This window comes from Triturus cristatus, chromosome 5_2 (assembly GCF_964204655.1).
Source record: "Triturus cristatus chromosome 5_2, aTriCri1.1, whole genome shotgun sequence".
Lineage (NCBI taxonomy): Eukaryota > Metazoa > Chordata > Amphibia > Caudata > Salamandridae > Triturus > Triturus cristatus.
The window spans coordinates 30,439,668-30,463,076 of NC_140588.1; the positions used below are offsets into that span (position 1 = coordinate 30,439,668).

Here is a 23,409-nt window from a genome sequence, read left to right on the forward strand (position 1 = left end):
AACGAAGGAACTAGTGTAAAGCATGTAGGAGCAGCAATCAATGAAATAACAAAGTAAGACAACATGAAATAAATCAGACACCAATTTCTAAAACTATATTATTATGAATTTTTAGACACCAAGATAAGCAAAATCCAACAGAAGGTTCCGGATATATGGATTTTTAAGTTAAACGTAAATATCAGGCTTTTACTCCGAAGTGCAAATAAGCAACGGCCACTGTAAAGTTTAGAAACTTTTTTAAATTTTAAAGAGTTGTGTTTGGCTACTCCAGCCCACGTGGGATTAACAATTCTAGCAGGGAGAAGGTCAGGGTGGACACTAAGGAGTATTTGTACAGTTACCTGGTCCCTAAACCAGTCTCAAGTCCAGTTTCACACTACATCAACACCGCCATAAACTTCAATGGAGTGGTCCTGATGCTGCAACTGCAGGATGCTCAGGATGCTGAAAGATGTTGTGGGTGCTGTGCGGTTGACGGTTGTGTCCTTGCAGCTATTTCTCGATCCACGGATAACGTTGGGAAACTTTGGTCACACAGGCCGGTGTTCCTCAAAGTCCTCTTTGAGTCAGTAGAAGGCAGGCTGCAGCTGGGCTACCAATCTCCGTGCCCAGAGGGTCCAGTGGTACACATTGGTGAATGGTGGTGCCCTCTTTGGTGACCAATCTGGACTCATATGACACTCCCGGATTAAGAAGACTTGGGTGCAACTTTTTGCTATTGAGGGATTGTCTCTTAGATCTACCAGCGGCAGTCAGTGGTGATTTGAAGAATGTGGCTACTGACTTGCCAGAAAGGGCTTATATAGGTTTGATAGCCCTGGTTCCAAGGGGTCAGTCAACTGACCCCTTCTTTGGTCTGGGGCTCAGGAGCGACTTTTCTACAAGCCAGGAGCCACAGGCATAGTCCTCTCTTTGCTAGCCCAAGGTGTGGCAGGTGCAATCCAGTAGTCGATGCAGCCTCTCTTAGAAGCTCCAGGGGTCAGTAGGGCAATCCTTCTTCGGTCCTTTCTCCAGTTCTATGGTGATCTGAGGTTCAGGGTGCCAGGGGTTCCATGTTTATGCCCAGAAAGTGCCCTTAAGGGATGATGTGGTCACTAGAAAATGGGCTACCAAGGTCCCTCCAACCCTGTGATGACTTCCGGTTATGTGTGGCATCTAGTAATCCCAGAGTGCACTATTGTGCTTACTCTCAGGATCTCTGAAACCTTTCTTGGATGGTAGGAGCTTGGTAGCCCACTTTAACGATGTGGCTACTTGTGAGCTACACGCCAATGGGGAAATCAGTTTGACCCCTCTCTGTTACCGCTGCCAGCCTGTCTACCTTAACAAAGGGACAACGCTTCATGAATGTGAATGTCATTTGCCCATCAAAGGCGGCTTCGACCTTGAAGCTTGCCTCCGGGCCATCACCCTGAGTGGCTTCCTGCAAGGAGGAGGTAACACCTTATCTGCAGTAGGCTTCTATTGTTCCTGAGCCTGGGAGTCATTTACACGACTCTCCAGGAGGACAGAAGGCTGTCTGGTAGCCAGCATCTACGAGGGGCCACAAGGCAAACTGGGCAAAACAGTGTCACCTTCTAAAAGTTACCCTTCCTTAAAAGTCACATTATATTCACCTTGGGCATCAAGGTGGGTTTAATGCCACATTTAATTTGATAGTTTGAAGTATCCGTTTTAGTAGTCCTATTCAGAAGTTAGTCAGACTGAGAGGTCAGATGGTAACTCTGTGTTTGTCAATGGGGCTACAACATTTTCCACAGCAAAATAACTAATTGGAAGTTTTGCTGTTAGGACACATTAAATGTATATGCCCTATTTAATAATTTAAAGCTCCCTTCCTTAGGGCTCCATAGGCCTTCCTTAGGGTAGGCTTACATATATATTGTTAAGAGAAGCGAGGACTTTGTCGTTGGTTTAAATGGCAAAGTCGAACGAGCAGCGGATAACTGCTCGTACAGGCTGCAGTGGCAGAGTTGGAGCCATTTTATACTTTGTCACACATAGGGTGGCACAACCAGTGCTACAGCCCTAGGGGAACACTCTGTCTTCGATACCATGGGTACCCTTGGTACCATATACTAGGAACTTATAAGTAACTCAGGATATGCCAATTGGGGGTAGACAATTCAATATATAGTTTGAAATGGTTTATAACACTGGTACTGAGGTATGTTTAGGAGGCCTCAGTACACTCTCCGGGTCAAAAAACCAGGAGCATCAGTCCAAATATTTTATGGGTGGCCATGCAAAATAAGCATTTCCTTAAATGACGACCCCCTTCAGACGAAAGGTGATGGGCAACTAACCCTTATCCTAGCCGTTCTCATCATCTAAGTGGAAGAACCTGGAAAGGCCACCTGCATTAGTCAGTCCCATGCCTGTGTTCCACTGTAAAGTCCATACCCTGTAGGGAAATGGACCACTTCAATAGTTTTGGGTTCTCTCCTCTCATCTGCATCAGCCACCAGAGGTTTGTGGTCAGTTTCCACTCTGAAGTGAGTCCCAAACAGGTAGGACCCCAGTTTCTTCAGGGACAAAACCACAGCAAAGGCTACCTCTCAAAGGCACTCCAACGCTGCTTTCTGGGGGAGGAGTCACCTGCTGATAAAGGCAACTGGTTTAGTCTGACCATGGTCATTCAGCTGTGACAGTACTGCCCCAATCCCATGATCAGAAGCCTCAGTTTGGACAACAAATCCTTTGCTACAATAATGTGTCTTTAGAACAGGTCCTGAGCACAAAGCTTCCTTTTAGGGTGTCAAAAACCTTTTGACACTGGTCAGTCCAGAAGACGTTTCTGGACTTTCTGACTGTTTCTTGGCTGTTTTGCTCTGTCAAAGATGCTACTATGGCACCCATAGGGCACATGCATCAAGGTATTTTGAGATCGCAAACAGTACGATTCACAAAAATCGTCCGTTTGCGATCGCAAAATGGCCTTTTGCAATGCATAAAAGTTTCTGAGATTCGCAATTTAGGTACTTATTTTTTTGTGTTTTTCTAAATTGGGAATGCAAATAGGGAATAATGTATGTGCAAGAAGCCTTCCCTAAATGCAAACTATGCATTTAGAAAATGCTAATTAGCATCAACTTCAAGTTGATGCTAATATGTGCATACTTTGAAAAATTGACAAAACTGTATTTTTTAAAGTGCCATGTGGCGCACACATGGCCTTAGGGCATATGTGTGCCTTACATGTGCACCTGTTTTTTGTTAGGGGGGCCTTAGGTCCCTAGGCACCATTGCCTTTGCATTACCTAATTTGCAATTACCAATTAGGTAATTGCAATTTAGGCAATACAAGACCATTCCCATCTATGGGCCTTGAGGCCCATAGGAAAGAATGGAGTCGCAATAGCAAATAGCGATTCCCTAATTGCGTTTGCAATTCTTATGGAATCTCAATTAGAGAATCGCTATTTGCAGCCTGTTTTGATGCATTGGATTTTGCGATTACCAAATAGCGATTTCTTAAAAATCGCTATTTGGTCATCGCAAATTGTAACTTTCAGGCATGTGCCCCCATATAATTTTGACAAGTCTTCTGAAATACCCAGTCAGGCCAAGGAAGGTTCTGACTTCGGTCTGTGTCTTAGAAGATTCCCAGGCCAAAATTGTCTGGATTTTGGGCTGGAGAGGCTGCACATAGCCTACACAATAAAACCTTTGCCTTTCTGGAACATGCTTGCCTTGAAAGTAAGCCCTGCCTGTTGTAGTGTTTGAAGAACTTCCCTGAAGAGGACCAGGTGATCCTCCCAGGTAGAACTAAACACATCAATATCACCCAGATAAGCTGCACTGAAGTTGCCCAGACCTGAAAGCACTCCATTCACCAACCTATGAAAGGTGGCAGGTGCAAGTCTAAACCCAAAGGGCATCTCTTTGAATTGAAAGTGCCCTTCAGGAGTTGAAAAAGCAGACCTCTCCTTGCCTCCTGGTGTGAGGGCTATCTGCCAATAACCTGAAGTCAGGTCAAAGGTGCTCAGATATTTTTCAGACCCAACTTGTCAATGAGCTTATCAATTCTGGGTATGGGGTGGGCATTAGTCCTGGTGACTACATTTAAGCCTCTTTAGTCCAACAAAATCTCATTTTTGGTTTTCTTCCTGTGGAGTGTTCTGTGGGACCAGAACCACCAGGCTATCCCATGGACTACTAGAGGTCTCAATCCCCCCTCAATTCAAGTATCCTGACAACTTTGATGCTTGGTTTGACCTCTCTGACGGTTTGTAAATTTGACTTTTGACAGGCAAGCTTTCCCCTTTGTCCACGCCATGTGTACACCAAGTTGTCAGACCTGGGCTTAATGAGAAAAGACTGACAGACTGACTGAGCAGGTTGTAAAAGTCTGTCTGCTATTGTTCTGTGAAAGTGGAAGAGAGTACTGCCCCTTCCACTGAGCTATCTTTGACATTGGTAGTCAGAGAGAGGTTCACTCTCTTCCTCTTCATCTGTCACCATGAGCATTGTAATATGTGCTCTGTCATGATTGAGCTTGAGCCCATTCACATGTATCCACCTGTGAAGGTGACTAGGGGGTTCCTATGTCCACCAGATATGTGACTTCACCCTTTTTTTCCAAGATATGGTGAGGCCCAGTCCACTTATCTTGGAGGGCCCAACCGCGTTAATGTCCAGGGGTCGAAACGTCGACGCATAATTATCAAGTGTTAATGTTCACCCAGAACAATCAGGAATAACTAGAATCATTGCTAGTTAGGTTGAAACATATTTTCACTTACCTCACACTGTGTTTAAATGTATGTCTTGAATATATGTTCATTTGTGATGTATATATTGTGCTGTGAGTTGTAAATATATTTCTTTGTTATCACTTCACGTCACCAATTTGTTGATAAGTGTAATTGTATATCATATATCTTTGTGTGCATATATATGTTTTGTTCTCATTTATGAGTACACAACTTTCACCTACTTATTTATGAAATCATATTGATTCAGAATGACATGAGTTTCTTTTGTTTGGACTTAAAATTGGACATATTTCATCAAATGATAGTCTCATCTTAGTAGAGGGACCAAGTATACAAATAATTTAGACGCTTTCTAAAGCTAATAGATGGCAGAACCACTGTTCAATCAAGGTCTAGGGCATGTCACAATTCCAGGTTTCACTCCGCAGAGATGAGGTTGATATAGCAAGAGTGTATGTCTATGTTTGGGGCTCAAGGTTAGCTTTCCAGGGGAACATCTGCATATTCTGCCTAGACTGGCTGAAAGGAAGAGATGAGAGAAAAACTGTAGCCTGGGGTGGCCCTGTCTAGGCATCAATAATTCACCATCTTTCAAACCGGGCCTAATTCACAAAAGTAAACATACACTTTCATGTAAGTTTACTATATGTTGCTATTCTCGAGCTTGCAAGTTTAATATACTAATATTAATTTTACGACTGTGGAGAACCCCCCATAAAAAGAAAAGACTCTTTTCTTTTTTATGTGTGGAGTCTCCTCAGTCGTAAATTACTATTAATAAAATTAAACTCGTAGTTTGTAAACACCAAAAAATAGTAAACTTACAAAAAAGTATAGGTTTGGCTTTGTGAATCAGGTCTACCGTTCATGCATTATGAGAAATTGTAACACACTCTCTTGATTCTCCGCATAACATACCTAATGAATGCTGCCATTTGTAATCTTGAAATACTGCAGATATTTCAATGGTTTTAAATTCAAAGACTTAACCAACCTTGATATTTATGAGTTAATATTTTTACAGGAAACATCAATTACAACAAAATTTGATGTGATCAATTTTCGGGTCTTTTCCGAATCAGTCATTCCTTCATTTAAAGTAGGGAGGTGTGAAATGCATGCAATTTGCTTTTGGTAATTACATGAAATTTCAGCAAAAGTACGAAAAATTCTGTTAAATGTGAATGTGCCATTTCACACTATATTTTAGAGTGAAATGCATCTGTATGCCAATTTTTGCTCAAGAATGCATTTAAACAAAAGCACCCCTAACAACAGCTGCATGTGTGCTGTTGTTCCCGTGGGCTCGCATTACATTTTTACCACAAATGGTGCTATTCATAGGACATGTTTAACACAAATACAAGGCAATTTTGCGAAGTGGCATAAATGCATTATTTCGTAACACAAAATTCCTGCAATCACTTGAACTGTGCTGGTGTAATTTAAATTTTGCCTATGTCTGATTTAAAGTTCATGCCGGAGGGCGGAGCTTAGCCTTGAGAATTATATCCATGTTTTAGATTAGCTTCACCAAATCCGACCTTTTCTGCAACATACAAGCACATGCACAGATAAGATATATTTGCCTGCTGGAAAGAGGCATATTGTTTTCCTTCGGGAAGACTGCAGTAGATGCAGGAACTCTGGTAGTCTACCAGTGGCTGCTGATGGCTGTTGCGTAGCAAGAACAAGATGGGGGCTGTAACAGACGTGAGCTCCGAGACCTCGGCCCATACATTTCCTTACCACTGCCTTCAATTGTCAGCAGCACTGGTAAAGGAAGTGCTATAGCTGCTGGTCCCATGCTTTGGAACCAGTAAACTGCCTCCTCTCCCTCTGGCCCCACAGAGGACACAGCTGGCTGCCCCCACTAGAGAGGTGAGTGGGAGGTGCTGCTACAGCATGATACAGGCTGCAAGCTGAACAATCCAGAACAGGCCTCCCCAGCAATTTCCATTGATATATAGAGAAGCACCCACCATTTTAGTTTGGGAGGCCATCAAACACTGAGAATCTTGGCAATTCATCATATGCTTATGACATCCTCCATAAGGCCCTACTGCCCTGGTTGCTTTTGGTATTGGACTTAAAAGGTTGTGGGGAACTGCCGGCTCTCCAAATAAATCACAGGTCATTTATTTTGACATAATTCTCACTGCCTTTCTGAGAAGCCCACCATTCAGAGGTGACAGTACACATCTTATCGTACAGGCATTGGCATGTATTCGATCCAAACAACTACATATACGCCTGCCATTGAAGCCTCCTAATCCCTGCATATACTTACAGGGAGGCCCTACAGACTTGACAGAAAACAAGGTATTGGATAGTGAAAATAAAATGCAGATAGTGCTCGCCTGGGAGGCAGAAATATTGAATCTTCAAAAAAAGGCGAATTAGAGGATCGCAGTAGGAGGAATAATATTCGTATTTTCGGGGTACTAGAAAAGAAGGAAGCAGTTAACATGGAGGACTTTCTGAAGATGTGGCTCCTGAAACAACTGAACATCACACTGGGCACCCTTTGGAGTTTTATCAGGTGTACAGGTAGTGCTCACGTTGCTCTTTACCCCCAGACTCACAGAGACTCAATCGGCTGCCTGTTAGGTCATGAACATGTGTGCTGGTGACTTATGGGTCAAGGCCTCTATCAGTTCCAAGGTCACAAGATTTCCACTGCAGTAGATTTCGTGCAAGAATTTAAACTTTTGTGCAGGAAATGTTTAGCTCTATGACCACTGCTGAAACAAAAGAATGTCTGTTATGGCCTACCAGAACCTGCAGTCATGATTACCAACATCAACAGCAAAACTCTGGTATACTACAATCCGGAAGACCAGGAAAGTTTTCTTACCTCATTAGAGACCCCACAAATGATGTGAGTAAAATATTAACTGAAATTACCTACTGTTCCCTACCACCCCTTGCACAAAGGGTTTGACCAGACAGCAGAATACATACGACAAGGACTTTTCCTTCGACAGAGCTAAAGGAAGCTTTAGGACCAGAGTGTTTCAATAGTAAAATTCTAATGATTTGTGTATTATACATTGCTTTAGGTCCAGGCATTTACATATTCAATATTCTAAATGGAATCAAAAAATCCATTTGGCATTCTATTGTTGTGTCACTGCACCGTCATTCAATGCATTGACAGCTGATGTGACAAAGATTTTCGTTCTCCCTCTAGCTCCTTGTAGGGCTTTCTGTTGTGATGATTAAATGAGGAGAGAAACACACTCAACGTGTTGCTTCATCTCATTTCAAGCAGAACCATAATTTCTACAACTGGTGACAAGATATTTTTATAATTTCTCGTGTCCACAAAGGAGAAACAGGCATACAGCAGATGTCGCATCTGTACAAACAACAGACAATGGGGATTTGGGGGGCAGCCGACCAGAGGGAGGTCTGCCCCCGGGGTCTTTGGGGAAGTGGTGCAGTCCAGCTTCCATTTTGTGTGCCAGGCACCATTTTAACGTGGTGATATGGTGGCTGGCACACACTTTTCTGTCTTTGTGGTGTCCTGCTTAGTGGGTTGTAGTGTAGCATAGGTTAGGTGCAGCTCGTTAGCTTATTCTTCGATTGTACTCACCATGGAGGACGATCGCTTTGAGCAGGCTGTTCATCTGTTGCCCGCCGCGGGCAGGCTTGACCTGCTAAAAGAAGCGCCCAGTCGGTCAGGTCGTCCCCCACGGAATTCAGCTGGGGGGTGGCTGCTGTAGCTCTGGACTGCGTGCCGGAGCGCAGGCTTATAGCTTTGATCCAGGTAAGGGGAGGGGCTGCTCACGTGTGCAAAGAGCAGCCCCTTATGTCAGGAGAGACTATCGGTGCGGGCGGGCCCGCCTATGCTGCGGGCCCAAGGGAGAGGCAGAATGGCATCAGACGAGGCCCCCCCCGCAAGGGCGGAAGGGCCTCGCCAGCTGCAATTTCAATTGGGGAATGCTAGTCCTCCGGCGGTTCAGCGGAGGCCTCGCAGTTGTCAGCAGTGGGCGTGTCCCTTCAGCGAGAGGCCTCACAAGGTCCTAGTGAGGCCTCTCGTAGTGGAAATAAAGGCGGGAACACGGTTGTAGAGCCCGCGGCCCGTACTAATACAGGGAGCACAGTGGGAGTGCCATTGGGCAGGGATGAAATAGGGGGTGGTGAGGGTCTGGAGGACAAAATCAAATGCCTCAGGGCCATGAGGGCCGGCGAGGCCCCTTGGCCTGAGGTGGATTTTAGGGAAGCTTATGCCCAGTGGTTACAGAAGGAGGGGGTGGTGTGGTGACCCCTGTGGGGGTCCCATTAGGCGGGGCAAGTCATGGAGTGGATTGAGAACAGGACTCGTGGCTTGAAAGAGCCCCCATGGGGCTAGAGAAGGGTTGTCTAAGGGGTTTTTCAAAGGGGGCCACTGGGGAGGGTACAGTACAGCCTACACCCCGGGTTGCGCGGCAGGGGCGGTCCCGGCAGGCAAGCAGGGGGGCTGAGTTCTTTGGAATGGAGCGATATTGAAGACCTGGGAGGGATGGGAGGGAGGATTGGATCGGCAAGGCCTCTCCAGGCCGACAGTGGGCTGTGAAGCCCCCGGGCAGGGCATATAGTACATCGAAGGGTAGAGGAGTGTTGTTGGAGAGACGGGTGGGGCTAGCACCCCGGGGTAATGCGGCTTGGCCGGTGTCAGGGACAGAACTGAATATGGGTTTTGTCTGGACCAGTACACCGGACCATGTTCACTTTTTACAGGACGACACAAGTTCGGGGGTGCCCGACTCCGTTGGCCACGTGCGGCTCATCGGTCCTGAGGTGAAGAGTTAGTAACGCCCGCGCGGCTAACTGGCACGCAACATTGGACAGCAAGATCACTGCCACAAGTGGGTGTAGTGCAACCCCAGCGTTGCAACGGGTGGAAGGATTTCGAGCATACTCCACCTCCCTGGAACAAAACCATACATTCACTGCATCGACAATAAGTTGGGGGGGCAGGGTACAGCCCCCCTGACTGGGCAGGGCAGGTTTGTGGGGATGGCACTGTAGAGGCGCACACAGGGCTAGATTATGACGAAAACAGCTTGGAAAAAGGGGGAACTGAGGGAAAAGGGATAAGCTCAATGGTGGGAGGAGTGAGCAGTGGGGGGCTCCGCTAACGTGTACCCTAGCTTCTTCCAGGAGGAGAGAGTGCAGCAGCACAAGGCAGTGCTGGAAGGCCAGGATTTACAGTCGGCAACGAAGCAGCGGGCCACAGAGCGGGAACTGACACCGGCGCCAGGTAAGAACGCGAAACAGGCACACACAGTTAAGAAGAAGCAGGGGGTTATGGGGGGGCACCTTCAGCGGGGAGCCCGCATGAGGAAGGTCTCTGTGGGGTGGAGGTTAGGGAGCCGGCAGCAAGTGGGGAGGCCCACATGACTATGGTATCCATTGGGGTGGAGGCTGGTGAGCCCCACACCTGCGGGGAGGCCCACCTACAAAAAGGGCAATACGTGTGAGACACCGGAGTGGAGACAGAGGACCCACCGGTGCACACATCGCAAGAGTCATCTCCTCCAGAAGAAGGGGTGGAACGCAAGGGGCATGCGGGGGTAGAACAAGGGGACAAGGGTCACCAACATGGCTCTGGAATTAAAAAAGAGATCATAGAGGTCAAATTCAAGAAATTCACTTACATGGAGATGGAAAAGCCTTTGGGAGCGCATCTAATGCCATCGACAAAGGGAAAAATCTGGAAAGACGAGTACGTAGAGATCCTAAAGCTACTACATAGAGAGCTCAGGTCTAAGGAGGGGTCCAAGAAGGAAGAGTTAGAACTATCCAAAGGCCAGTGAGTCCCAGTGACGTTCGAGAACTGAACCGCGGCTTTCCTCATTTATGCCAGTGTCTACTGCGAGAAGTTCCCTGAAAGGGCAGTCGTCATATTCAAGTACATGGATGTCATCAGAAAGGTGCATCTAAATTTCAGGGGCAATGCTTGGACTCAATATGATGAGGGATTCCGGGCCCGGCTAGTGGTGGACCTGCACGCCCAATGGGGTGAGTTAGATACAGATTTATGGCAGCACATCATGGGGCCAGTGAAATTTGGCAAGACCATTTTTACAGAAAGTGGTTTGCCAATAGTCTACAGGCTCTTTCAGGGTCACCCCACCCGAGGTGGGGTGGGAGGGGGCATCAGAAACCAAGGGGCCCAAATGGGGGCATGCTGGGACTACAACAAAAGCCTATGCACAAGAGAGGTATGCAAATTTTGGCACGAATGCTCGTAAATGCTCAGGCAGACACCCTTTGGTGGGCTGCTTCTCGGCTGGTACCCCCACCGCCCAGGCTACGCGCACCAACAAGGGACCACAGGGAATCAGGCAGGGGTGCCCCAGGGGACCCTATATGGACAGGGAGGGGGTTCCAGTCTGGTGGAGGAGCACAGGGACCTGGAGAGAAAGGCTCGTACACCCATTAACTTTGAGAAATTGGCTTTCTGGCTCTCCTTTTATGACAGGACGGATGACACTGCGGTTTTGCTACAGGGGTTTAAGGAAGGTTTCAGGCTGGGATACAACAGCCTTAGAGTTTGCCGTTGGGCGGCCAATTTAAAATCAGCAGCGCAGCATCCACAAATTGTCAGAGAAAAATTGTTTGAAGAAATGCAGGAAGGAAGAATGGCAGGCCCGTTTGACACATGGCCCATGGACCAGTTAGTTGTGTCACCTATCGGGGTAGTGCCCAAGAAGGATGCAGGGCAATATTGCCTGATTCAACACCTGTCCTGGCCAGACGGCCAGTCAGTGAATGGCTTCATCCCCACGGACCAAGTGACTGAGACGTACCCGTCAGTGGACGTAGCCCTGGACTTGGTGGAGAAGGTTGGATGGGGGCGTTGATGGCAAAAACAACTTCAAGTCAGCTTTACGTCTGTTGCCGGTACACCCAGATGATTTTGAATTGTTGGGGATTCAATTCGAAGGACAATGGTTTGTGGACAAGGCGCTCCCTATGTGTTGTTCCATTGCGTGTGCCCTCTACAAGTGTTTCAGTATCTTTCTGCAATAGTTATTCACATGGCACACAGGGGTGGAACACATAACACACTACCTAGATGATTTTTGTTTGTGGGGACAGCGGGGTCGGGAGATTGCCAGGACTCGCTTGACAGATTCCAAGGTCTGATGGCAGACATGGGGGTGCCTCTGGCCCTGGAGAAAACAGTGGGGCCACGACAGTGCTGGCATTTCTGGGCATCGAAATTGACTCGGCAGCAGGTGAACCAAGTTGCCAGAGGACAAGGAAACTAAAATGGTGGTTTTACTTGACACAATGCTGGCAAAAAAGAAAGTGACACTGAGAGAGGTGCAGACACTCCTGGGACATTTGAACTTTGTATGCAGGGTGGTACGAGCGGTACCTCACCATCATGTCCGTTTGAAAGCGGGGGTGTGGGACGCGCAGATGTTCTCCGATGCCGCGGTGGCCTGCAGTTTTGGTCCATACTGGCAAGGACACTGGTGTGCTGAGCAATGGCCTGTGGAATGGAGAGAGGGCAGACGCAGCATCACCTTCTTGGAAATGTTTTCCCCGGTTGTGGCGGTCATGTTATGGGGCCCTCAGCTGTCCCATAAAAGAGTCCTTTTCTGGGTAGACAACATGTCGGTAGTGCAGGTGGTCAACAGGCAGTCAACTAGGGAGCCACAGCTGTGGCAGCTGCTCCAAGTTTTTGTCTTGCATTGCCTGAGTTTTGATATTGCGTTCAGAGCCAAGTACATTCCCGGTGTGGACAATGACAATGCTGATGCTTTGTCTCATTCACAGTGGGAGAGGTTCCATGGGCTGACTATGGAGGCGGATCAGGAGAAGACTTGCGTGCCACAAGAGTTATGGTCTGTAGGAAAGAGAGGCTGTTACACCTGGTAGCTATATCTTTGGCCCTGTCAACAAGGAGGGCTTACCTACTGGCCTGGGTGGAGTTCCTAATGACTGGAGAGCAGCGGAGGCGACAGGAACTAGACAGAGTTGAGGATAGGCGGCTCGGAGACTGAGAAGCTAATGGGTGGGCAGAGGAATCTCCTATCTGGCGGGGCCTGAATAAACAGTGCCAACAGGACTCCATCACTCCATCCCCTCAGGAAAGAGAGCCCACATGAGAAGGGCAGAGCACTCAGAGTTTTGAGACACTGGGGGGACCTACTCGGGGACTAAATTCCTTCACAACGCAGACACATGGAGCACTGCCACAATGCCTTACTCTCAATTGCCTTTCCCTCAATTGCCTTACTCTCAATTCTGCTTCTGGGAATTGGGGTCAATCTGCTTACCTTCGGAGCTGTCTCTTCCACCTCTCCTTTCATGGGGCAAGCTGGAGGATGAGGATAACAGCGCTTCCTAGTAACACCGGGACTGGTACCGTCGATGGAACTCTGACGAAGCCCCATGGGCGGAAACCGAAACTGTTTGTACTTACCTCCATGACCGAGTACCCTTGGCCGTTGCCCGGTGGAGCTGTCCTATGCAGCTATAGAGGAGTCTGGTTCTGGTTCATACCTTGGCCGTCACCTACCTGGCCGGACATCGGACATTGTTTTTCACGGTTCTTTTTGGTTTGTCTGTCTTTCACACTGACTGCTTGGTTCCCCCTGATGGACTTTCCCCCTCCTGCCTGACTTGACTCTATCGGCATTCCCCTCCCCTGTTTTCCTTTTCCCTCTCTCTTTTACGCCACACACTAGTAATGCATACTACCGAGTTACTGTGGCTTCATCATGTGTCCTTATGTGCTATTTGCTAGTAACTCTTGTAGTTACTATGTAATCACTGTGTAACTTATGTAAAATATTTGTAACTTGCAACTCGCTGTTCCTTATGTAAAGCGATCTGATACCTCCGGGTCTAGCAAGCGCTATATAGAACTCAAATAAATAAATGCCGTCCAATTCATACTGGGGATAATTGAAAGGGGGCAGTCCAGGGTGATGATTTCAGGGAAGCTGACGGGCATCCCTTTTATGGGCAAGCTTTGGTGAGGGTATCGCCCATATGCGGGAGAGTTGGGGAAAAGAATCCTGGAGGGCTGGGCAAGGGATTTAGGCCCCGTGGGTCCTAAGAAGAGGCCTTAGACATTGGATATTTTGATGTACGTGATTCAGTCCCTTACAAGGTTATGCACTGAGGACTGGGAGACAGGACTGTTTTCAACCATCATGTCATGGTTATTTTTCCGAGCCTTTCGGGTTTCAGAACTTCTGGGGGGAAAGAGTAGCAGGGGCCTACTCTGGGAGGAGGTGTGTCTACAAGACGACGGGGTGCAGGTGTGGTTATACAAGTCCTAAACTGGTCAGAGGGCAGCGGGAGGGCAGTGTTCTTGAAAGCTTACCCGGTGTTTTTAGTTCGCCCTCTTTGCTGCGAGGAGAAAGTGAGAGGCGGGGAGGTTCGCACATGCAGATTCTTTATACACGTATATAGGAAACCTGTAACAGCTTTCCAATTTTTAGCAATCATCCCCAAGGCATTGACACTAATAGGTTTGATGCCAGCTGATTTGGGACTCACTTCTTTTTGGATTGGTGCTGCAACAGAGGCTAGCAGACGGGGTTTGGGGTCTAATAGAATCAGAGAAATGGGGAGATGGAAATCGGATTGCTTTAGGACTTATATCAGAGGGTAGGGGATGAAGGCTTGTAATGAGCAGGTTGGCATCTTTATTTCTTTTGCAGGTGTGGTCGCTGGTCCCTCGGAGGCGGGAATGACGATCTGGATAGTGGGCCACTCGTTTGTAAAATGGGCAGAGTGACACGTGAGGGCGAGCTTTCATGGTCACAACCAGGGTTTCAATAAGGACTTATACTCTATCTTATATAAAGGGAAAGGTGGTATGCGATGGAAGGAGCTGATATCATGCTTGAACAAGCTCAAAGGGGGTGGGGTCTGTCCGGATGTGCTCATTATTTATTTGGGAGAAAATGATTTGGTGTTGTGGAAAGGTTTGGCCCTAATCAAGGAGATGAAGTGGGACCTTCGGCAGGTGGGTAAGTTGTGGGTAGGTTGCCACACCATGTGGACGGAATTATTACCTAGGAGACAACCCTCCTTCAAGACAATATTCATGTTTTTCCAAGTTTTTTAATACAGCCGCTCAATTGGACTTTTTTCAAATCTCTAATCAAATAAAAAGGGGGAATACAGATATGCTGTCTAATTGTTTTTCAGACAATTTGGCTATTTCAACCAAAATTATAGTAAACATACAACCTCTCAGATTGAGATGGTTTTCCAATAAATGTTTATTTATGAATAAGATATTATCAATGAACTAGATGCTATAAAACTTGTTCCTTTCAGATTGTTTTAAAATCACTCTAGGTACTGCAAGGTTTGGCCATTACTTGGAATGCTTTTAAAACTACCTTAAACGGAGAACCCCCCCCCCCCCCCCCCCAAAAAAAAAAAAACATACCCACTCGTTCTTATCAGAGCTAGCAGAAAGTGTTTGGGGAGAGCTGAGGCAAATATCTACATGTCAAGTGATTATCTTTTATGCTCATTCCATACCACAGTGAGTAAACATCAGAAAAAAATAATGTAATGGACTTTCTAGGACATTTGTGCACATGGACAGCTTACATTTCGTTACACATTACAATCATAAAGAAGTTGCATACTTTTGATTTCTGTTTTTGATGTTGAAGAACAGAAATGTACCAGCCATTATCATTCCCACAATAGTTAGTGCAGACAGAATGCTGTAGAGAGGTAGGTAGATCTGAAGTCGCTCTTTTCGAATAATGGTTTGATCCTTTGGAGGTTCTTGTCCTAGAATTTCCAAAAGAGCAGTTGTAAGAGACATTCAGGGATGCAGTACAACAAAATCCACTGTCATTAATAAAGGGAATATTAAAGAATACAGGTAAACGAATGCACAGAGTTGAAGTCAAGATAGGGGCTAGCAGACCATTCACATCTGCTGACTTCCATTACAGTATCACATTCCCCTCAAGACTTTAAATATTATTCAGTACAATACACTGCAACACAATAAAATACAATAAAGTGTAATTTATTTGCGTAACAAAGCACATGTAAGAAATATTAAATATCAATCTTAGTTTGTAAGTGGTCAATTTAGTTAGAAGGCTATCTTGAAATCTGTATTTTGCACACAATATCTTTTTGACGATGTACATAAACTTATTATGTGTTGCTCTATCTGTAATTTCTAGCAGCTCTCATCACATGATGTAAAGGTTTTCTTCTTTTGTTTTACTAGTAAAGACTTTTTTCTTTTCATATGGGCGGAGCAAATAAAGAGTCTCCTTGCCTCAACTTCTCCCAAGTCACTCTGCAGCCATTTCCCATCCTCTAGGAGTTTGATCTGTGTCAGCCACCCTCTAATTCCTATCTGTAGTAACGTAATTCTAGGGATTATTTGCAAGTTTTAGCTACTTGATCTTTCAGCACCATGTTGTGTAGGGGACTTTTGGGTTTATTTCTTGATGTAGCACAAGAAGTTAAAGATGAACTTCTGGATAAGGAGTTACAGGGGAACTTGTCCCAGTTCTGTTCTCCATCTGTGATATTGGAAGTTTCTGTGCCTACAAAAAACGTGTTTGCACAACGCAGGTACAGAGAAATACTCCTACTGGTACGCTGACGTAATAGTTTCTTAATGGCACAGCAATATGGAAGTCTTTTTTAGAATAATGGTAATTGCCAATCAGGTTGCACTTATTATGAGCACAATGTTCGTTTACTTTGGTGTTCAAACCTACCCACCAGGCTGATCATACCTTAGACCAAATTTTCTTCAATGTAAAGATGGTGTGGCTCGACCATTTACCATTAGTACGGTCGGATCATCACTTAATTAGGTTTAATTGGTCTAAAGTTATTCATAATCAGTTTCTCTCAGAAGAAACTAAGATCATGCCTAGAGCCTTACATAGAGTTCTTTTAAAAAAAATGTTTTAACTGCCAATAAAATAGATTTTATTCGTCAGGACTCAACGTTTGTTACAATACAGATAAGTAAAGTGCAATGCTGTTCTCTCCTCACGCCCCAGATTCAAGTACTCTGAATGCCCAGTAGTTGCACAGCAGCTTCAATGTGAAATCGGGTTTGCTTTTTAAACAGCTACTGTTACAAATTTGTGTCCTTGTATCACCTTTGACGACAAAACCCTGGGGAACAAATTCATCTTTTAATCTACTTCTTCGATAGTGGGTCCGGATGAGCCACCGCTGCCAGCTGGAGCGCCGCCTGCGCATGGGAACCCTCCTGGCACGCCGCCGGGCATCCCACCAGCACCCTGGTGCAGCTTGGTGATGATCGGGTTACACACCTTCTCCAACTCCTTCTGCTGATGCTCAAACTCATCTCTTTCGGCAGTCTGATTCTTATCCAGCCAGGCAATTATTTTGTTGCATTTCTCCATAATCTTCCGTTTGTCCTCGTCACTGATTGTCCCTTGCAGCTTCTCGTCTTCCACCGTTGCCTTCATGTTGAATGCATAGGATTCCAGAGAGTTTTTGGACGACACCTTGTTGCGCTGTTTTTCGTCCTCCGCTTTGTATTTCTCAGCCTCTTGGACCATCCGCTCAATGTCTTCCTTACTGAGGTGACCTTTGTCGTTTGTGATGGTAATCTTGTTCTCCTTTCCGGTGCTCTTATCCACAGAAGATACATTCAGGATACCGTTGGCATCAATGTCGAATGTCACCTCGATCTGAGGAACGCCTCGAGGAGCTGGCGGAACACCAGTCAACTCAAACTTGCCTAACAAGTTGTTATCTTTGGTCATGGCCCTCTCGCCTTCGTACACCTGAATCAGTACACCAGGTTGGTTGTCAGAGCAGGTGGTGAAGGTCTGCGTCTGCTTAGTGGGGACGGTGGTGTTTTCTTTGATCAGCACGGTCATGACACCTCCAGGGGATCCTGAAGTAGACGCAGTGCGGGTGGATGATTGGATTCTTAGCAGCATAAACGACCTAGCTCCTCTCTCCGAAATAAGATCTTCGAACTAGACTGTCGGCCCCTTGGTTTCATAAGAATCTCAGGACATGTAAAAAACATTGTAAACACTTTGAAAGGAAATGGCAAAAAAACTACAGGACAAATTAACCTATAGGGAAGCACTAAAAGACTATTATTCGAGGGTCAGTCTAGAGAAAAAATCTTTCTTTGAAAAGAAAACTGAAGAATCAGACAAAAGATCTAAAGCATTTTTCAAAATTGTTAAAACGGTCCTTAACCCAGATGCAGTTACTAGACGCCCACAACCCTCCGCCGACTGGGTTGACGAGCTGGCTGCGTACTTTCATGATAAAATAACCACTATTCAAGCTAGCCTGTTGAGTGTGTCTAAGGCAGCTGACTGTGCTAGTGAGGTGCTCCTCTCCAGCATGTTCTCCTCCGAGGTGCCTGCCCTCCTCAATTTTCCACCTATCTCCAAGGACAAATCTTTATTGGCCATCAAGTGTTTGAAGGCTGGGTCCCCGTCTGATCCTTGTCTCACTAGGCTACTAGCTAAAGTGGCCCAGGCTATGAATCCCGGTGTAAACAGAGTCTTTTTTTTTTTTTTTTTTTGAAACCGTTTATTACAAGACTCAAAAAATTATACAAATATGGGCCTACAACCTTCCGGCCGGCCGCTAGCAATAAAAGGAGCATACGATATACATTTATAAAACACATGGTGCTGCGGCCGAGCATTTACAGGAGGTAACATCGTTGCGCGCCACACTATCCAGACCCCATTATACGGTTCCATTTTAAATTTAAAGAACAACAAACACAAACAAACCCACAAGGCAATCCTCAATCGGAATAGCAACACGTGCTCCCCTAGAGGGGGGATTCTAGCCATCCATAGGAATCTCAAGAGGGGGGGAGAGATCAGAACTAGGGTTGGGGACACCTAATGCCCAGGTACCGGGGGGATGAGCTGGCTAAGGGGACGGGGCCGGCGAGGGATCAGGCAATAACGGTGGAGCACATATTCCTCCGCGGTAGGCGTTCCAGGGGCCCCACACTTTCACCCATGTCGCAGGCTTACCTCTCGCCACATACACCACCTTTTCCCGAAACATGCACCAATCCATATGTTCCTTCCAGGCCGAGACAGTCGGGGGCCTCTGGGATCCCCACAGCTGGGCAATATCACGCTTGGCAACCATATACCCCAGAGTCACCCACCACGTCTGCGGCACCGAGTAATCGGTAGGCTCCCACACATTCAACAGGCATCTCCTCGCTTCGGGCAACAGCGCCACATGCGTGACCACTCGCAGCACCTCATGCACACCTCGCCAGAACCCCTCCACTTCCGGGCACTCCCACAGGATATGCAGAAAAGTCCCCAGCGCACCACACCCACGCTTACACAAACCGTCCTCAGCATAGCCCATACGCAGGAGCTTTGGCCCCGTCATGTAGACCCTGTGGAGTATCTTGAGCTGGACGAAACGAAGGCGAGCCGGTATGGCCACCTCTTTCGGGGAGGCCACCGCGGAGATCCAGTCCTCGTCGTCCAGCTCCAGCCCATCGGCTACCCAAGCCTCACGAAGGGCAGTCAGCAAGTCTGAGCGATCGTTGATCAGTTTTTTGTAGATCAGTGAGATCGTGCTGTCAGGGACGTGTCCATCCAGCACTCTATCCTCCAGGGGGGAGCACTCCGGGATGGAGGCAACGTCCGGAAAGACGGAGCCCAGCGCATGCCGGACCTGCAAGTACCGAAAGTACTCGCTGCCCTGCAACTGAAATTCCGTCTGCAGCATCTCGAACGTTTTAAATCCTCCCCTCGTCCAGAGATCCCCCACTTTGCTGATGCCTATTAAATCCCACTTCTCAAAGCCCTTCGAGGTCCACAAGGAGCCCAACCGCTCAGATGCGTATAGTGGTGACGCCCGGGTCAAACGGTCCTTCCACCCCATCGCAGCATTTGCCGCGTGCCACACTCGCACCATGACACGCGTGGGGCCCGTTAGGCGAGCGTCGGGCGCGCTAGAGTAGAGCGCTCGATTATAGTCACCACCTGGAAGTAGCATTCTATCCATTTCAAACGCCGGGTTTAAGGCTGGCCCATATAGGCCCTGATTAATTGCAGCTAGCTGGGAGGCCCAATAATACCGTTTAATATCCGGGAGGGCAATCCCCCCATCATACCAGGGGAGCGTCAGCTTAGCCAGGGCAATACGTGGCCTCCCGTCCCAGAACAGGCGGCGCTGCAAACTCTCCACTTCGCGGAAGTAGCGCGCTGGGACGAGGTCCATCGTGTTCTGCAACGCGTATAGAAAACGCGGCAACGACATCATTTTAAACAATGCCGCCCGGCCGAGCGGCGAAAGCGGCAAACGCCGCCAGCGCGCGACATCCTCTTTCAGACGCTGGAGGGGGGGAAGCAAGTTCCGATCATACCGAGCCTCCGGGTCCAGAGTAATGAAGACACCCAGGTACCTAAATCCCTGCGGGACGACCTGGATCGGACAGCCCCGCGGGAGGATAGGAGCCTCCCCAGAGAGAACATACACACACGATTTAGCCCAGTTGATGACCAGACCGGAGTTACGACCGAATGAATGCAGAACATCAACCAGTACTATGAGTGATTTACGTGGGGAAGCTAGGTACAAGAGGATGTCATCAGCGTATAGGGATACGCGGTCCTCATACTCGGGGGTCCAGCGGAGACCACGGATGGAAGGCTCCCACCGCAGCCACTCCGCCAGGGGCTCCAAGGCAAGTGCAAAGAGGAGCGGCGATAAGGGGCAGCCCTGTCGAGTGCCCCGGCCCAGGTCAAACGGAGCCGATACTCTTCCGTTCACCACCACCTGCGCCAATGGGCCCGAATATAGCAATTTGACCCAACTGATGAACCCTGGGCCAAATCCAAACTTCGCAAGCATCGCCCAGATATATGGCCATTCAAGCGTGTCAAACGCCATGGTGGCGTCTAAGGCCGCCAAAATGGCCGGCTCCCGTATGAACGGGGCACGTGCGAGCACACCGTGCAAACGCCGCAGATTAAGGGCTGTGTTGCGATGAGGAATAAAGCCAGACTGGTCCTGATGAACCAAATCGCCCACCACGCCGACCAGCCGATTGGCCAGTACCTTAGCGAGAATCTTGGGCTCCGCATTCAGCAGCGAAATGGGCCGATAGGATGTAACCCGGTCCCGAGGTCTCCCCTCCTTGTGGATGACCACGATTGTAGCCAGACGCTGGTCCGGCGGGAGGGAGCCCACCGAGTGTGCCGCCAGGAACATAGCCCGGAGGTGGGGTGCCAGCGTATCCGGTCGTAACTTGTACAACTCGATAGGGAGACCATTCGGACCCATGGCCTTGCCGGAAGCGACCGAGCGTATGGCGAGGGCGATCTCGTCGGAGGTGGGAGCGGCGTCCAACGACACCCTGTCCTCCCCGGAAAGGGACGGCAGCGCGATATCACTGAGCAGGGCAAGGGAATCCTCTTCCGAGCAGGGAGACACCGGGGAATACACCCCATGGAAATAATCCGGGAAGCAGGAGACAATTTCTTCTGGCTCAGTTACACACACACCAACCGTTTTCTCAATCAGCGGGACCACACGATTCGCTCTCTCTTTTTTGTCAAACCACGCTATAAGTTTACCAGCCTTATCACCCACATCATACAGACGCCCCTGTTGCTCTCTACTGAGGCCCCTGGCCGCCTCCGTGACGAGGGCCTTGTAGGCCGCCTGCTTGAGTTGGAGGACATGTAATGCAGCATCCGTCACCCCACCTTCTAAATTCCCCTCCAACTCGGCTATTTCCGCCTCCATCCGGGTCACCTCCTCCCGCTCGCGCCTCCGGGCATGGGAAATAAGGGATAGGGCCTCCCCTCGGAGTACTGTCTTGAAGGCCTCCCATAGCGGTATGGCCGAAGGCACAGACCCCACATTCTCATCAAAATATCGCTGAAGGGATTTAATCAATGCAGCGCGAATGGAGGGGTCGCGCAGGTACCAAGGATTGATTGGGACCACCCTACCCTCACCCCTCGGAAAGACATCAAAGTGCAGTAGGAGCGGGGAGTGGTCCGAAATACCCCGTGGCAAATGGCGTACCTCTCCCACCCTCCCAACATAGGCCGCCGGGACAAGGACATAGTCTAGTCGTGAGAGACTACCATGGGCTCCCGAGTGGAAAGTATACTGCAGCTGCGCGGGGTGTTTTAAACGCCAGCAGTCCACTAATCCAAATGTATCCAAGAGGCCGGGTAGCCACGCCTGTGCCCGGGGGAGGTCCCTAGGGGGGTGACGATCCAAAGATCCAGATACCACCGCATTAAAATCCCCCCCCCACAACTAAAAGCCCCCCCGGAAGGCCAAGTAGAAGGCGCCCAAGGTCCGCAAAGGTGGTCGACTGCAGCCCCGGTGGGATGTATATTGACACAAAGACAACCACTTTGCCCTCCAGTCTTCCCACCAAGACCGTATAACGTCCCCTATCATCGTGGAGCACCTCATCAATCTCCAACGGGAGCGAGTTCTTCACCATGATGCCCACACCCCGTGAGCCGGACGTAAAGCCCGAGTGAGCCACTAGGCGATAGCCACACCGATTCATGGCGCAGAAGGAGTTACCAATGAGGTGTGTCTCCTGCAGAAAGACTACATCGGGCGAGATTCGCTTCAAAAACTGCAGGACCACACCCCGTTTGATCCTGTCCCCCAGTCCATTCACATTCCAGGACAACAAAGTTAGTTCCCTACCCCCCATCATATACAAAAGCCATCATTCGTACCCCGGAGAGCACTTTAGAACCAACACAATAATACGTTTGCCTTGTGATAAAAACGAACAACACCCCTTCCCTACCCACCCACCCCAACAGAACTCCCCCCTCCCTGCACCCCTGCATGAGCCCAAACAGCCCCCCCAACGTGCAGTGTGCCTGTCGCCCCATATGTAGTTAGACTAACTAAACCCCCTAGAGGAGGAGGGAGAACCCCCAATAGATCCAACACAACCTCCATAGGAGGGGAACATACAAAAAACTGACGCAGAATCAAAAGTGGCATCATTTTCGTCCAGAGTGAGGCCCAATATTAGACCCTCAGTCCTGATCCAGCGTGCCGTCTCCCCCCACCGCCCCCCCGATCACGATCCCCGGGCAGAGTATCCAGCCAGTCCCCGGCCGCCTCGGGACGATCAAAGAAATGCGTGCGACCATCCACCTCCACACGCAGCTTGGCCGGGAAAAGCATGGCATATTTGAGGTTTAGGTCCCGAAGACGGCGTTTGACGCCTAGGAAGCTCAGTCTCTGCTTCTGGACCGCTGGGGTGAAATCAGGATAGAAATTAACCTCCATATTGTCAAGCTTGACCGGTCCATGCAGTCTGGAGGTTTGCAGGATAGCGTCTCTATCCCGAAAATTGAAAATCCGGGCGATGAGAGGTCTCGGAGGGGCTCCGACATTCGGCCTTTCCCCGGGAACCCTGTGAGCCCTCTCCACAGCGAAGAATTTGCTCAGCCCCCGTGGCTGGAGATGGGTAGCAATCAGGTCCTCCACAAAGAGATCCGCCTCCTCGCGTCCCTCGGGCACCCCGATAATGCGGATGTTGTTCCTCCGTGCCCGACTCTCGGAGTCCTCCAGGCGTCGATCCATTAGCGCAGTCGCCCGACTAAGCCGGCGCACCTCTGTTTGCAAGGCCGCCACATCTGTCGTTAGGCCCGATGCGGTGTGGGCCAAAGACTCTACTCGGTCA

General features: G+C 48.5%; 1 protein-coding gene across 1 annotated transcript in view; it reads right to left on the minus strand.

Annotated features, from left to right (window-relative positions):
• Window positions 1–23,409, minus strand: part of GABBR2 (gamma-aminobutyric acid type B receptor subunit 2) — a 2,527,100-nt gene that overhangs the window by 549,231 nt on the left and 1,954,460 nt on the right. The window contains exon 10 of the mRNA XM_085606789.1: window positions 15,344–15,494. Coding sequence (XP_085462915.1) covers window positions 15,344–15,494 — 151 coding nt within the window. The remainder of the gene's footprint in view (window positions 1–15,343; window positions 15,495–23,409) is intronic.